Here is a 17,321-nt window from a genome sequence, read left to right as displayed (position 1 = left end):
ATGGACCACAGGGAAGAAAAGATCCTTCAGTGGCACCCCAGCAATCTGCAGAGCTACACCATCCACTCACCTGTTTCCACAATGGCCACTCTGGAACCTCTGGGATCAGGGTGCTCTGGAAAAACATGTTAGAAGTCTGTCTAACTGACAAGAGATTGGAATTGAGGTGAAGAGGCAGAATTCCAGAAAATAGGCTTATTATAGATTCCCCACAATTAAGCTGACAGTAAGAAATGGAAATTTGAGATGCGTTTCCCTATGCAAAATATAGATAAGAATCTATATAGAGAGATTTAATTATATCTAGGACCCGCCTTTGCAGTCCCAAATATAATTAAATCATGTCCACTTTCAAACGAAAAGTTCTATCCTTATATTCTTAAAAACAACAAAAAAAAAGGCAGAAAAGTTTTTGGAAAAACTATAACAAAGCTACAAAAAATGTTACCAACTAGAGGCTGGACTGAAACATCTGGCTCAAAATTAAATACTACGATGAAAAGACCCTTTCCCAGACTCAAGGAACCACCCACTTCCTCTGCGTGTGTACTTGATAATTCACGTCAAACATTTTTACTGAAATTGGAGCAACTAACAACAACAGAAATCTCAACCAACTCTTTAGGCTCCTCGTGCTAGAGGGAGAGCTGAAGAAAACTGGTCAGTTTTATGTGACTTACACCCACCTAACTTCCATTGTTCACTTCTGCTTAATGTCCCAAAGCACTATTCTAAAACCAAACTGAAATTACACTTCCAGATTAATAATAAGCACAGGAAAATAAATCACATCTGCCCTAGGAGTGAACCCAAAACCAAAAGCAGCCACAGAGAGGAATTTGTGAGTTGAGCTTAGAGTCAACTTTAATTTTGAAGGAAATGAACCTTTGAAAGGAAAATCCCAGTAACAATCTACATAGACAAAACATTTATCTACACTGTTCTAATAAATTTTTGAGTCCTTTATAAACCCTTTTTTTACCCTTAAATGGTCTCCCAGCACAGAACTTCTCTGATAAGATGGCTTGGAGCCAATCACAGTATAATAAATACATTTGTGCTCTGTCTTCACCAAACCCTTAGGTATACTTCCACTTCCTGAAGAAACATCCAGTTATTCAGATATATCTCTACAGAAAGATTCCTATGAAGGACTAAACCATCTGTCCACCCTTATTCCCTAATACCAATTTACTTTTTTCTTTTCTTTTCTTTTTTTTTTGAGATAGAGCCTTACTATGTTGCCCTCAGTAGAGTGCTGTGGGGTCATAGCTCACAGCAACCTCAAACTCTTGGGCTTAAGCGAGTCTCTTGCCTCAGCCTCCCAAGTAGCTGGGACCACAGGTGCCCACCACAATGCCCAGCTATTTTTTATTGCAGTTGTCATTGTTATTTTAGCTGTCATAGGCTGGGTTTGAACCCACCAACCTTGGTGTATGTGGCTGGGGCCGTATCCACTGTGCTACGAGCGCTGAGCCCCAATTTACTTTTTTCCACCTGAGCATAAGCTAGTGCAGAAGAGTGGTCGTTTTTGGAGGCACAAAGACACTCTATTTAGATAGCCACCATACTTAAAAAGGCCTAAATTAGGGCTACAACACAGTTCTGCCCATAGATTATGCAGAACCAAATCAGTACAAGGCTAACACCCTTTCTTCTAGTGATGCCAACATAAGACCTCCCCTAGGAATGGTTACAAGTCTATTCCTCTACCTCTGAGAGTCAGAATGGATACTACCACTTAGCAGTTCCAGAGATAATACCCACAGACCATCTTTGAATCCAGAGTAATGCTGTCCAACAGAAATATGAGAGTCACAGATACAATTTTAAAATTGTTCAGTGGTCACTAAAAAGAAAGTAAAAAGGAACAGGTGAAATTAAATTTAATATTATATTTTATTTAATGTAATGTATCTAAAACATTACTATTTTAGCATCTAATTAATATTTAAACATCATTAAAATGATATTTTACTTGTTTATATACTAAGACTTCAACATCAGGCATTATACAGTTACAACACATCTCAGTTCAGACCAATCACACAGCAGATGTTTAATAGCAAGATTTAACTCATGACCACTATACTGAACAGCAAGAATCGAGAATGTTTAGCATGATAGGTGTTTTCTGAATAAACAAAAAGGTGAAAAGTTTTTTATTGCATCACTGATTCTCCCAATACCCCAATGAAGTAAGAGATAATAGTTTCATAAGAAGCAAATAAACCCTTCTAAAAAAAGTATTCTGACTGACATATTCACCCCAAATCAGACCATGAATAGAGCTGGCAAAATTTCTGCTCATCTTGAAGTCTAAAACTGGATACAAAAGAACTAGCCTTTTATGTATGTGCGCTTACTAAACAAAACCATAGCTATGAGGCTCTTACTAAAAATAAGGCACATTTCCATATCTCCATTTATTTAAAATTAACGCCTAGCTTGTTTTCAGCTGTATAATCCCACATATTCTGTTTCAGATAACTGGCAACTTCATTTTCTATCCCACTTGACTTTTTCTATTTTTTCAAAAGCCAGACCAAACTCTATAGATGTAACTTGTAAAGGGGATTATGAACAAAGTTTTCATAAAACTCTTCAGTATAGTGACAAAAGCACCAAACATTTGCATAATGTTAACTTCTAACCTCAAAGTAACCAGCCAGGTTCTAAAAAAAGGAAAAACATAAAGTGTAAATTACTAAATCTTAGAATAATAAAATTTTAAATTGAATTTTCAGAAAATAGACAAGGCAATTAACAGAATCAACTTTATACAGAAATAAAGACCACAGATTTGGAGTTCAGTAAGCCTATATTCAAACTCTAACCCAGCCACTTTTTGTCTTGGGCAAATTATTTAACCCTTTTAAATATGCATCATCATTTATAAAAAGGATATTCAATAAATTCTCCTATTATAGTTATTGCAAAGACTGTACAAAATTTTAAAAATGGTAATTAGCTCAATATAAAGCAGAAAATACTAATCTGAATTTATAGATCCAACATCAATAGAAATGGAACTCCAGCCCAAGTGCCCATAGATCCATGAATGGATTAATAAATTGTGGTATATGTACACCATGGAGTATTATGCAGCCTTAAAGAAAGATGAAGACTTTACCTGTTTCATGTTTACATGGATGGAGCTGGAACATATTCTTCTTAGTAAAGTATCTCAAGAATGGATGAAAAAGTATCCAATATATTCAGCCCTACTATGAAACTAATTTATGGCTTTCATATGAAAGTGATAACCCAGTTATAACCTAAAAATGTGGGGAACAGGGAGAGGGAGGGGTGGGAGAGGGGACGATGGGCAGAGGGAGGGTGATTGGTGGGATTACACCTATAGTGCATCTTACAAGGATACTTGTGAAACTTAGTAAATGTAGAATATAAATGTCTTAACACAATAACTAAGAAAATGCCAGGAAGGCTATTTTAACCAGTGTGATGAAAATATGTCAAACAGCCTATAAAACCAGTGTATGGTGCCCCATGATTGCATTAATGTACACAGCTATGATTTAATAATAAAATAAAATAAAATAAAAAGAAATGGAACTCCATGACACAAACTTCTTTTCTTCTATTCTTCTCTTCACAATGGGGTAAGGGCTGGATGGTAACCAGTTCAGCTACATGCTACTGAGAACAAAGTTTTGTAAGGAGTAGTAGGTAACCACTGTCATCAAGAGTTCAACCACCCCATAAATTGGTATCTCCTTCACATCAAGCATATACTAACATCAATATAAAGGTGGTGAATGTTACCAAAGAAGAAGGCATGGGGTACTAAGGGAGTCCAGGGAAGAGCACTTAGCTCTCCCTGGAGAGAGATCGGTGGAAGCACTCTGAAGAAAGTAACCACTTGATCTGCATCAGGCAGGCAAAAATTGGTGAGGACTAGAGAAGGGAAACCTAAAGAAAAGGAACAGTGTGAATGAAGTTACAAAATACAGTCCTTACAGCAGAGCTGGGAGCAGATCTTATTGCTAGAGTATGAGGTGCTTGGGATGGGTGAGGAGAAGACTAGGGAGGCACACGGGGCCCTATGGGGCTTTATATAACAGAGAAAAGACCTTGGGCAGCCTGAAGGCTTCTCAGTGGAAATCGAAGAATGTATATGAACAGCCTAAGCAACATAAATGTAACTCTGACAAAAAAGTAATTTTATATATATATATTACACACATATATATATGTATATATATGTATGTATAGGGAGAGAGAGAGAGAGAGAGAAATCAGCTGGTGCCTATGGTCCTAGCTACTCAGGAGGCTGAGGCAAGAAGATCGCTTCAGCCTAGGAGTCTGAGGTTGCTATGAGCTATGATAATATAACTACATTCCAGCTCTAAGTAACAGACCAAGACTCAGTCTCCAAAAAGAAAAAAAAAATTGGCATGAAAAAATGACAAAGAGGAAGGAAACTAGTGGAAAATCAAAAACTGAGGGTCACTCTAAATGACAGACAGCAGATCAAAATAAATAAAAATTGCCACATTAACTTATCTATGATCTATGCCACCCTTTCTAGAAATATAAAAGACACAGAAAGAAATATTTTATAAGCACTTTGACAGAAAAGTGGCATTTATTAAACCTCCTGGAGTAAGAAATTTTGGTAAAGTATCATTTCACTGGAAAAGTCGCCCCCAAGAGTAGGCCTTCCTAATTAATAACAAAGCAGAAAACCAAGTGTGGTATCAAAGAAAAACCAGCAATGAAATTATAATGTCATTTGATCTTCACGGCATCAGAAGCTTCAGTTCCACACAGTCACTCTCCCACAGGACAAGCAGATTAAAATAGTCAAATTCCAAATCTCATTTTTCCCAATACTGTGAAGATCATTAAAAAGAAAAAAAAATTAAAATCTTTCTACTTATTGTCATATAATTAACTTCTCAGTATTTTTTTAAAGTTTAAAAAATACCCTCTGAAAAATCTACTATAGAAATGGCAAAGCTAGAAGAAGAAAGAATATGATAGAACCAGCAAAGGATAATGAGTAAAGTCCTAGAATCAAGACACCATGAAGAAATTCCAGGGGAAGTCCCATTCTAAGGAAACCCAGTGGGAAAACATAAAAAAGAGCAGTTTAAAGATTAAAAGCAAAAATGTATTCCCTTCCAGGAAATCATGTTATTGAAGTTTGAAGTCCTTTTTGTCTTTTGCTATTTATAGTTTATAGCTATCAATATTAGGGATTATTTAAATCCCTAAATAATCAGATGCTACAGATGAGGAAAAGCAATCCTGAGATGCTAAAGGAGTATCAGGTAGTGATAGCTGCAATACAACATGAAGACTTCCTTGCAGGACACAGTCCATCTCTGGTTCGTTAGTTTTTTTCTGACAATACTAACTTACTTCTTGGGTTTCCAGATTAAGTCGATCATTTTTTCTTAGAAAGATTCAGTCCTTAGTCCTTTAATAATTCTTATTGCCTCTTCTTTCAGGTATAGATATAAAGAGAAATTAGAACCAAATGTCTGCATAAAAATCACTAAACTTTCAAAAATAAGTGAAAAACCTGATTAAGACACTGTCAGAAACTTCCAAGAGGCTGTAAATTAAACAAGATCACTCTTCTAATGTGACAGGCAGAAAAAGCTAACTTTGTCCTGTGTGAAAAAAGAAATAGAAGACAGACGGAACTGTAGGGTGGACAGCATAAAAATGACATCACCAGGAGTCCCTGTGCAGCCCTCTGCCTGGCTATGGGACAGAACAACATGATGAGACAGATTTCATTTCTGTCCATGAACAAACAATACGCGCTGAGCTCTTGTGGCCTATGCAATTTATTTTGGCATTTTAGTATGTTTTTTTTTCTCTCAAATATTTATTAAGTATCTACTATGCTGCAGATAACATGCTGATTTTTCCAGATAATCAGCTTAATGCCACACGATACTGAGTTCACAGCAGCTGCCCAATAATACGTGTGAAAATATGTCTTTCCTTGAGTGAACATAGGAGAACATCCTGGATTAGCATTGCATCCAAAGACCTAGCATGGAAATCCTGCTTAGTCACACACTGCTCCCAGACCAGCCCCAAGATAATTCAGAAAAGGTGCTGATTTCAGGAACCGTGTTACTGATTACCAATTCATACCTCTGGTTACCAATTCACACCCTACTCTGGTAGACTTGCCACACTGCACATACCTGTCCACTGAGGGGGGCAGCGGCAGTTGTAAGTGTTGACCCCATCCACACAAACCCCTCCGTTCTGACACTTGTGGTTAGGGCAGTCATCGATATTCCGCTCACAGGTGCTCCCTTCAAAACCTGGTAAGAAAAGAACAAAAGGATGAATCTTTCTAAAGCAGAAGTAACCTTCCCTTCTCCCACAGGACACAGGTGCCAGAACAGACCTGCTTCATTTCAGTTCACCAGCCAGCAGCTGCTCAACCCAGGACTCCCCACATGAAAAATCCCCCAATCTTCCCTGGCCTCAAGCATAGGTAGATAAAGTTACTTATGCCAGTGACATGCCTTCATAGTTACCTCACAGTATTTCAAAGTTTTTATGACATAAAATCCCAGGAAAGATAACTGTCCAACTGGGACAGACATTCACTAGTTCTACAAAACAGGATAATAAATTTCCCCAGCTCCATACTAGATTAACAGGAAGAACAGAAAAAAGACTACCTAATTAAATTGAAGTTCCTTTCTTTTTGGGGGGAGGTGGGGATGACTACTCAAGGAGGCCTCCTAACTAGATGGGGAAGAGAATAGGAAGGACATAGGAAAAATGTTGAACTTAAACCACAAAGATATGAGTCAAGACTCAATCTCCACACCTACAAGCTATTTAATACATGGTAATGTAAAATTCTGAATCAGCTTTCTGATCTGTAAAACAAGGCTAATTCCACTTGCCCAGCCTGCCCTTCTGGATTGCTATAAATGCTACATCATCAGTAAACTGCCAAACAAATGTTAAAAGCTGGCTGAAAATGGGGTGGCATTTTTACTAATTAAACTTACCAGCACTTCAGATTCCTGATGCTCCTCTCTAAATTTATAGCACTGCTTCCTTCCTCTTGATTTTTTTCTTATATGAAAAATGGAACTAGCACATTAACTCTCACCCTAACTGCCCACAGTAATTTATATATTGGGCTTCTTCCTTTCTCTTTCCTGGCTACCAAACCACTGAGTTAATAAATTAGACTACTACCAGCTTCAAGATAAGACAATATTCAGTGAACATTCTCCTATGTGAAATATAACATGATTAAGTATTTGGCCTCCTCAAAATATCCCTTAAGGTTCCTCTCACTCACTGAAAACATTTATTGGATCTTACACTAGGTCCTGGCGAGATAACAGCGATTACAAGAGATGGAATCCCTGTGTCCCTGGCATTTACTAGACAGTCTAGTCTGTGAGACAGACATTAGTGACACATTGTTTTGTTCGTTCCTTACCACAGTTAATGTGGTATTCTGAATCTGCTCTGCTACATTAGAACATGGCTTGCTTTTCTGAATATGGCATCAGTCAAGTAAATGAACATAAACCACGTAGCCAAAAAATTAAAACATGTAGCCAAGAAATCACTTCATGGAAGATAGAAATAATTGAAAAGGAAATTGTGTTTCTCCAAGTATTAGGTACTCAATTCATTCAAGTGGATGAATCACTAAGTAAGCCTGAGAAAGACTATGAAAATACACCTGAATTTCTAAAAATTTATCATGTACCATATTTCTGTTTAACTACATGAAAAGTCATAGAATTAGACTAATGAGCCTGAAAATGATGAATTTTTTAAGGCCATCCCGAATTATGAAAAAAAAAAGTGAAGCTGACTCTAGACCCATCAGGTAGCACTCCCTGAATGAGGACTAGGGCTTGTGTTCCTACTCTAGTACTGGTCACAAAGACATTCTTTCAAAAAGTTAAAGATACAGTTTCAGGCTCTGGGGGTAATGGGCTCCTGGCCCAGCACAACTAGACCTGGTATTGTCTGGTGGTGCACTAGAACTGGTGATGCTCATCCTCCTCTGAACTTGTTCTCTCTAGTAACTAAGACTAAATAGGGTTGTCTAGGGTGTCAGGGAGATAGTAAAGCCCTTATAGCTAAGCTACAAGGAACAGAAACTGTGGCTGATTTGGTATTAGCCACTGTTACAACTAACTGAACTCACCAATCACAGACAAATTAAGAAAGCAGAAACATAACCAAAACAGGTAAGAAATAATGTTTTCTTTTTGTGACTTATTGACTATATTTTAGGTATTTCTTCCCTGTCTTACCTAGATAGGCAAGTAAGGAGGTAGGTAACAGAATTAATTCTGCTTAAAAGCACAGCCTCCAAGGCCAAACTATCTGGGCTCAACTTTCAGCCTTGCAATGCAATAGCTGAGTGAAAGTGGGTAAGACACTTAAAATTTCTTGAGGGATATACAGGACATACTTCAAAGGGTTATTGTAAATATTAAATGAGTTACATTTAAACAGTACTTAATAAATGGTCCTGGGATAACTAAATATTCCATACGTAAAAGAATAAAGTTGGACCCTTCCTCATACACAGAAATTAACTCAAAACGGATCAGACAACTAAAGGTATGGGCTAAAATTATAAAACTCTTGGGGGGGGGAAGCATAGTAAATCTTTGTAAGTTGGGCTAAGCAAAGCCTTCTTAAATATGACCAAAAGTGCAACCAACAAGAAAAAAAAAAAAAACAGTGCCTCCAGATAAACTGGAGTTCTTCAAATTAAAAACATTTGGCCTTTAAAGGATATCACCAAGAAAGTAAAAAGGCAGTCCACAGAATGAGAAAAAATATTTGCAGATCATATTATCTGATAAGAGACTTGTATGTAGGATATATAAGAACTGTTACAGCTTAGTAATAAAAAGATAAATAACTCAATTATAAAATGAGTTATTTTTGGAGTAGATAGTCTCCAAAGAAGATACACAAATGACCAATAAGCCTATGAAAAGATGCTCAACATCATCAGCCATCAGGGAAATGTAAATCAAAACCAGAAGGAAATATCATTTCACATCCATTAGGATGTGATCAATGATTGAAAAAAAAGGTAAGAACAAGTGTTAGCAAGAATGTAGAGACACTGGAATACTCATACACTGCTGGTTAGAATATAAAATAGGGTACCCACTTTAGAATACAGTCTGGCAGATCCTGAAAAGGTTACACAGCATTACCATATGACCCAGTAATTCTGTTCTTACATATTAGTAAATTCCTGAGAAAAATGAAGACATATGTCTACATAAAACTTGTACAAGAATGTTCATAGTAGCATTATTCATAATAGCCCTAAAGCAGAAGCAACCCAAATGTCAATCAACTGATGAATGAATAAATAAAATGTGGTAAATCCATATAAAGGAATATCATTCAGCCACGAAAAGGAATAAAGTACTAATACACGCTTTTATACAAGATGGATAGACTTTGAAAACACTATGTTAAGTAAAAGAAGCCAGTCACAACAACTGCATATTGTATGCTTCCATTATGTGAACTGTCCAGAACAGACACATAGGGACAGAAAGTAGATCAGTAGTTGCCTAGAGCTGGGAGGGAGGTATAAGAAATGGAGGATAACTGATAACAAGTACAGGTTTCTTCTGGAGTAAAAAAAAGAAATTATCCTAAAATTGATTCTGGTGATGGTTACACAAATCTATAAACATACTAAAATCTACTAAACAGTATACTTTAAAAGATCAAAATGTATGACATGTACATTCTATCTCAATAAAGCTATTATAAGAGGGAGAAAGCACTTAAAACAGTGCCTTACACATATTAGCTAATATTATTATAGATCGATGGTGTTATAGCATCCATTGGAGAGATTATCTATGCTAATCTTCTCATGTTAGAGATGGGGAAATGGAACACCACATGGCTAACTTGCCCACGGTTCCATGACTAGCAGTTCAGAATCAGTGCTGAAACAAACTTTACCCAGTTTCAGTCAGTATGTTTTCTGGAACCCTAGAGTTTCCTTTCAACAATGTGAAAAACTGACCTTAGGTTAAAAGTTCCCATGTCTGATGAAACTGAAGCCAAATCAGTTCTCTTCCAAAATTTAGACAGGATTTATGCTTTAAAAATAGATACAGAATTCTTTTGAGAAAGACCTACCAAGTTCTTATAAGAAATGGGGAGGAAAGGCTCAAATACTACTCAAATGGGGAGCAAAGACTATATGCTATATAGATAAGTTACAAGGCAGTCACTTCTTGAAAATATTTTAAGTTTTTAGAGGAAAGGAAAACAGACAAGTCTCCAGACCTGTCGGTGGGATGGGTGTAGCAGATTCATGGAGAAGCCCACATGGCCATGCTAAAAGGAATCTAGCCTAAAGCCAATTCACATCCTTAAAAGGCCAATAGGAGAGAAATTAAACTTAGAAGAAACATTTTAAGACTGTGCTGTTATAAAACCATAGGCCGCTTAACTGATTAATGACAGCAACGAAGGTGGGGAGCAGAAGAGAGTCACTGTCATCCTACACAGATAACAGCATCTCTCGCTGTCTTTCCATTTTCAGACTGTGGTAGGAAGGCTCAGTGGAGAGGAGCAAGAAGTGAGCAGAAATAGGAGGATAAGATGGCCCAACCAGGATTCTCTTCGGCCAGGCCAAAAATCCTCAGGAAAAGCTTTCATGAACAGGGATGAAAGAGCGTGGAAAATAATCAGGGAATTGGAGGAAGGCAACAAGGTACAAGGCTACTTCTTTTTTTCCTGGGAAGAAGTCTATCGTAAAATCAAATCTTCAAAAACACAGTTAGAATAACCCTCAAGAAAACTTTAAGTACCCCTGAATGTGAAAATGCAAGAATCCCTGTCCTGTGCTTGCCCAGGTCATTTTCATGGCACCACCTTCCATCCTTGACTGGGCCCACACTAGCTCACCTCCCCCAGGGCTTCCCCTATGTCCTTGACCCTCACTTCTTCAGGCTTGCTACTCCCACCTGCCTCCCCTGATATCTCCCAATGATCCCTACTTTTTTCTAACTTTATCATTAAAAAGCCAAAGACAAGACCATGGGGAGTCAAAAAAATGTTAAGTACATTAAAAAATTTGTAGAATGTAAGAATTTTCTTCTGTTTACCATGTTCAATTCTTTCGTTTGTCAAATATTCATTAATGCTCAATTTGTGACAGGCACTATGTTGGGTAGTAGAGTTCCAAAAATCCTTAATAAAATATTAGCAAATTGAATTTAACAGGACATCAAAAAATAAACAACCATGACCAAACAGGCTTCATCCCAGGGATGCAAGGATGGTTCAACATATGCAAATCAATAAATGTGACTCACCACACAAACAGAAGCAAAAACAAAGACTATATAATCATCTCAATAGATGGAGAAAAAACGTTTAACAAAATTCAGCATCTTTTCATGATAAAAACCTTCAACAAACTAGGCATAGAAGCTGTATATGACAAACTCTTAACAAACATCACACTGAATAGGGAAAAGCTAAAAGCATTCTCACTAAGAACTGGAACAAGACAAGGGTGCCTACTGCCGTCACTTCTATTCAACATAGAGCTGAAATTCCCTGCCAGAGCAATCAGGCAAGAGAAAGAAATAAAGGGTATTCAATCAGGAAAGAAGAGGTCAAACTATCACTTTTGTTGACAATATGATCTTACATCTAGAAAACCCCAAAGACTCCACACCAAGAGACTCCTGGAATTGATGAATAAATTCAGCTAAGTCTCAGGTTATAAAATCAATGTACACAAATCAGTAGCATTCCTATACATCAATAACAGTTGATCTGAGAGTCAAATAAAAGACTCAGTGCCATTCACAACAGCCACAAAGAAAATAAAATATCTAGGAATATACTTAAGCAAGGATGTGAAAGATCCTACAAAGAGAACTACAAAACATTGAGGAAAGAAGTCACAGGTGATAAAGCAAATGGAAAAACACGATCATGAACTGGTAGAATCAACATTGTTAAAATGTCCATAGTATCTAAAATGATTTACAGATTCAATGCAATCCCCTTCAAAATACCAATGTCATATTTCACACATCTAGAAAAAATAATTCTATGCTTCATCTGGAACCAGAAAAGAGCCCAAACAGCCAAAGTAAACTTATGCAAAAAGAACAAATCTGGAGGCATCACATTACCAGACTTCAAACTATACTACAAAGCTATAATAACCAAAACAACATGGTATGGGCACAAAAATAGAGAAACAGATCAATGCAACAGAACAGGAAACCCAGATGTAAAACCATCCACATACAGCTAACTGATCTGTAACAAAGCAGACAACAATATCACTGGACAAAAGAAGCCCTATTCAATAAATAGTGCTAGGAGAACTACTTAGCCACATGCAGAAGAATGAAACAGGATCCATATCTCTCACCACTCACAAAAACTAATTCAAGATGGATAAAAGACTTAAATGTAAGGCAAGAAACCCTAAGAATGCTAGAAGAAAGTATTAGAAAAACACTTCTAGATAGAAACCTAGGCAAAGAAGACCCAATGGCAATCACAGCAACAACAAATATAAATAAATGGAATTTGATTAAATTAAAAAAGCTTCTCTACAACTAAGGAAATAATCAACAGAGCAAATGAACAACCTACAGAATAGGAGAAAATATTCACAAGCTATATATCCAGTACGTGGCTAATAACTAGAATATACAAACAACTCAAGCAAATAAGCAAGATAAAAATAACCCCTTAAAAAGTGGGCAAAAGACATAAACAGAAGCTTTTCAAAAGAAGATAGAGAAATGGCCAGTAAACGTATGAAATAATGCTCAACGTCACTAATCATCAAATCAAACCACACAGAGCTATCATCTTACCCCAGTTATAATGGCTTTTATTTTAAAGTCTAAACATAATACATGCTGGCATGGATGCAGAGAGAAAGGAATACTTACACATTGTTGGTAGGGCTGCCAATGATCTATCAATTTGATCCATCAAATCCACTACCGGGTTTTCATTCAAGGAAAAGAAGTCATTTTACCAAAAAGACACCTGCCCTCGAATGCTTACTGCAGCACAATTTACAATTGCAAAGATGTGGAATCAACCCCAAGTGCCTATCAATCCATGAATGCATTAACAAAATATGTTGTATGTACAGTGTGGAACACTACTCAGCCATGAACTAAGGATGAATCAAGGCCTTTTACAACAATTTAGATGAAACTGGAGACCATTATCCTAAGTGAAGTATCTAAAGAATGAGAAAACAAATATTATATGTACTTGCTGTAAAATTGGAACTAACGGATGAGCACATGAACACAGAGGAAATAAATCTCAGTGGAAATCAAAGCAGGGGAGAAGAGGATGAGGGGATGGGCAAAAACCTACCTAACAGGCACAGTGAACACTATCTGGGTGATAGGCACACTTTACAGCCCCGACTCAAGCATAACAAAAGCCATCCATGTAACCAAAAACATGCGTACCCCCATAATATTTTGAAATAATATAAAAAAGAATGTATACTTAAAAAGATAAACAGGCAATCAATTTGGTAAGTACTATGCTAGAGATATGCAGGTGCTGAGACCTCAGAAGGGCTCTATTCCCCGTGGGGAAGGACATACAGAAGGCATTTCAGTGAAATAGTTTGCCTTTGACAAACCATAAAGAGTGGGTCCTATATAAAATGGAGGAAGAAGGTTTAAAAAGAAGGATGCAGCAAGACCAAAACGACAAGTATGAGAAAACAACAGGCACTTCCAGGAACATCAGGTAAAACTGTACGTGGGATTCAAGTCAAAGGAGCTAAAACAATACATCCTGGAAAGTGGTACGATCATTTCTGCATCTGCTCCAGAGAAACCTGCCAAAGTATGATTAGCATAATACCCAAGAGAACATCACATGCCCCTGAGTATGAAAATACAAGAGGGAATTATTTCTAATAGTTCTTAAGCTCAGCAACAACAGAGTAGATACAAAAGCCACAAAGTGTGCTTAAGCTTTATTTTAATGCTGTGGGGATATTACACATAATCAGCCTGTGAAGTGTTGAGGTGGTTTACAAAGGATAACCTTCACGATTTGGAGAGGAGAGATCAGACAGCTTTTTATGAAGTTTAAAAGAAATCACAGAGGCATAAAGAGATATGGGAGAAAAAAGAAAGGGAAAGTACATTGAGGACCATCCATTCCAACTGTGAACTCAAAAGGCACTGCCAGTAGATTCAAAACCGCCCTCGGTTTTCAGATTACTTGCGCTATTTTATTAAAATAGCCATAAACAGGGTGGCACCTGTGGGTCAGTGGGTAGGGTCCTGGCCCCACATACTGAAGGTGGCGGGTTTGAACCCGGCCCCAGCCAAACTGCAACAAAAATAGCCAGGTGTTGTGGTGGGCACCTGTAGTCCCAGCTACTCAGGAGGCTGAGGCCCGAGAATCACCAAAGCCCAGGAGTTGGAGGTTGCTGTGAGCTGTGAGGCCACGGCACTCTACCCAGGGCAATAAAGTGAGACTCCGTCTCTACAAGAAAAATAATAATAAAATAAAATATCCATAAACGCAAAACCATTCTAACTCAGTCTCTCCCCACTGGTTGGCCTTAACCCCAAAATAAGGACAGTCAATGATTCAGTAACTTATTTTCATGCTTTATTTTGTTTTTAATGTTAAAATCACTATGGCTGAGTACCGGTCCTTTAGCTTCTGCTAAAGACTTTATACAATGAAAGCTCATGAAGTAACTAGAATATTGACAGTTACTGTTCCAAAAAGAAGATGAAATGCAGTTCCTTGATTTGATTGTATTAGTTTTCTCTAAAAGAATTGTTTTCCTTACATTGTTACACTTTTTCTTTTTTTTTTGAGACAGAGTCTCACTTTGCCTCCCTTGGTAGAGTGCCGTGGCATCAAAGCTCACAGCAACCTCAAACTCCTGGGCTTAAGTGATTCTCTTGCCTCAGCCTCCCAAGTAGCTAGGACCACAGGCGCTGGCCACAACACCAAGTATTTTTAGAGACAAGGTCTTGTTCTGGCTCAGGCTGGTCTCGAACCTGTGAGCTCAGGCAATCCACCCGCCTTGGCCTCCCAAGTGCTGGGATTACAGGCGTGAGCCATCACGCCCGGCCAAGAAAAGTTTCTTTCTATGTCACACAAAATGAGTCATTTTTGCAGTTCTAATTCCCTCCACATGAGTCCTAAAATAATACTAAAATACACTCACAGAGACTACAGTACCTTTGCAGGAAAAGAATTAGAACTTGGCTATTTAAATATAAACACTATGGCATTCACCAACTCAGAACTGGAAAAGATTCCAAAGTTTCTTCTCCAGTATTAGAGTGCATGAGGACAGAAGAGAAAGCCCAATGAAGTCCAGGGTGCGCGACACCAAGAAGTGAGAGTACAGTTACAGCCTCAATATGATGACATGATGCTCAACTCGGATAGCCAGTCAGCCAATAAACATGTGTGGCTTATTATGTGCCAGGCCCTGTTCTTAGGTGTTTGGGATACATCAGTAAACAAAAACAAAGATCCTATCTTTCATTCTGGAGAGAGAAGAGGGAGAATCTGAAAAAGACAGACAATAAACAATAGACATAATGAAGCAAATTACATGGTACAAATTATATAGTAAGAAGATAGAAGTTACAGAAAAAGAAAACAAAAAGTAGACCAAGGTCAGTAATTAAGGGGGTCAGAAGAACAGTTACAATTTTAAATAGGGTGGCCAGGGCAGGCCTCAATTAGAAAGGCAAATACATGAAATGTGGTGGGAAGCAGCCATTTGGGAGTTGTACAATATTTTAACAAGGTATTTTGCTTCTTGCTGACTTAGTTTCCCCATTTTTAGAACCAAAATAATAATTGTTTTCAAATACGGGTGCTATTAACATTGAGGTGGTGACTATTATTTTAAGTAGCATTTTAGTCTCTTGATAAGTGTGGGGAATAATTATTAAAGAGGGGTTAGGAGATGGCATTGCATTATGAAAGAGGTTTTTAAAAGAAAACCATTTCAAGGCACTATTTCCCTACATGAAAAAAAAGTGAACACTTTGCAAAATCCACCTAGGACTTAAGAACAATGAGAATGAAATCTTACAAATTGTTTACGTATTTATTCACAGTGTTACTGCATCATCTATTGTTTTGAATTTTTTTTATTTCCTTCTATATGTTCATCCAAAGCTGAAGTTACCTGTTTTAGATCATGAGACCTTGCAAGGCAAGAACTAGTCTACTTATTTTTAAATAAATGCACAATATATTTTAAATAAATGCACAAGATAGATATGTAACAAATACTATTTGATTATACTTAGAAGTATCTCATTTCTCTTATAATTCAACATATTTTTTAACCCAAATAGCCCAAAACATTTAACAAAAAGTTTCCTATGTCTTCAACACATCTTCAGGTAGCAGATGAGTGATGCAGTGTGGTAAGTAAGATGCACAAAATATAGGCTTTGTAACCTGCCTGGGTTTCAGGACCCAGCCTAACCACATCATCTGTGCAACACTGGGGAAATCACTTAACATCCCCAAACTCCAGTTTCTTCATGTGGGAAAACTCAGAAAATAATATCTGTCCCCAAAGTTTTTATGTAACTGAGCTAATGGACAGGGAAGTACCTGGCATAGTACCTGACTCACCAAAAAATGTTAGTTTTCTCTTTGCCAAATCTTCTTCCCACTTGCACCCCTTATCCTAACACACACATACACCCTTCAGCGAGCAAATAAATTTCTTGCTTACGCTACCACCAGATTCTAAGAGACAGCCAAGATCTCCTTACTCCATCCCACTAGCCCTGGCAGCCTCTCGACTGCGGAATCTCTGGTTATTTCCTTTCTCAAGGAGGAGATACTATTGTTTGACAGATCCTTTCCGGGACACAGTCTCAGAATTCCCTACAGTTCTTATCATGGCTAATGGATAACAATGCAGAGACTATGGGAGTGAATAATCACTCTCCCCTGCTAAAAACTTCCTTTATTGGCTTCTCTAACTTCCCATCAATTATCTTGCTGCCAAATCAACAACTTGCTGTAGATAACTATTAATATTAAAGTAATTTTCTTAAAACTGAAAAATTATTTAGCTTTCAACAATAAATCACACCTTAAATACCAGCCAATTAGTTTCAGAATATTACACTACTATAATATTTGCAATATTAAATTGTTTACATTTCTACTTCTCTCTTTAATCCTTAAAATGCAAACAAATACAGAGGTTAAGAAATCTATATTTTAGTTATTTCTACTTCAAGATAATGTGGGTGATAGTG

The 17,321-nt window shown here is 37.3% G+C and overlaps 1 protein-coding gene across 2 annotated transcripts in view; it reads right to left on the bottom strand.

The window, feature by feature from the left end:
• Positions 1 to 17,321, bottom strand: part of NOTCH2 (notch receptor 2) — a 155,013-nt gene that overhangs the window by 64,038 nt on the left and 73,654 nt on the right. For both annotated transcript variants that reach the window (XM_053590948.1, XM_053590949.1), the window contains exon 5: positions 6,192 to 6,314. In XM_053590948.1, the coding sequence (XP_053446923.1) occupies positions 6,192 to 6,314 (123 nt within the window). The remainder of the gene's footprint in view (positions 1 to 6,191; positions 6,315 to 17,321) is intronic.

This window comes from Nycticebus coucang, chromosome 5 (assembly GCF_027406575.1).
Source record: "Nycticebus coucang isolate mNycCou1 chromosome 5, mNycCou1.pri, whole genome shotgun sequence".
NCBI classification, from domain to species: Eukaryota; Metazoa; Chordata; class Mammalia; order Primates; family Lorisidae; genus Nycticebus; species Nycticebus coucang.
Note: the sequence above shows the minus strand (reverse complement) of the source record. Positions and strands in the feature narration are given on the sequence as shown.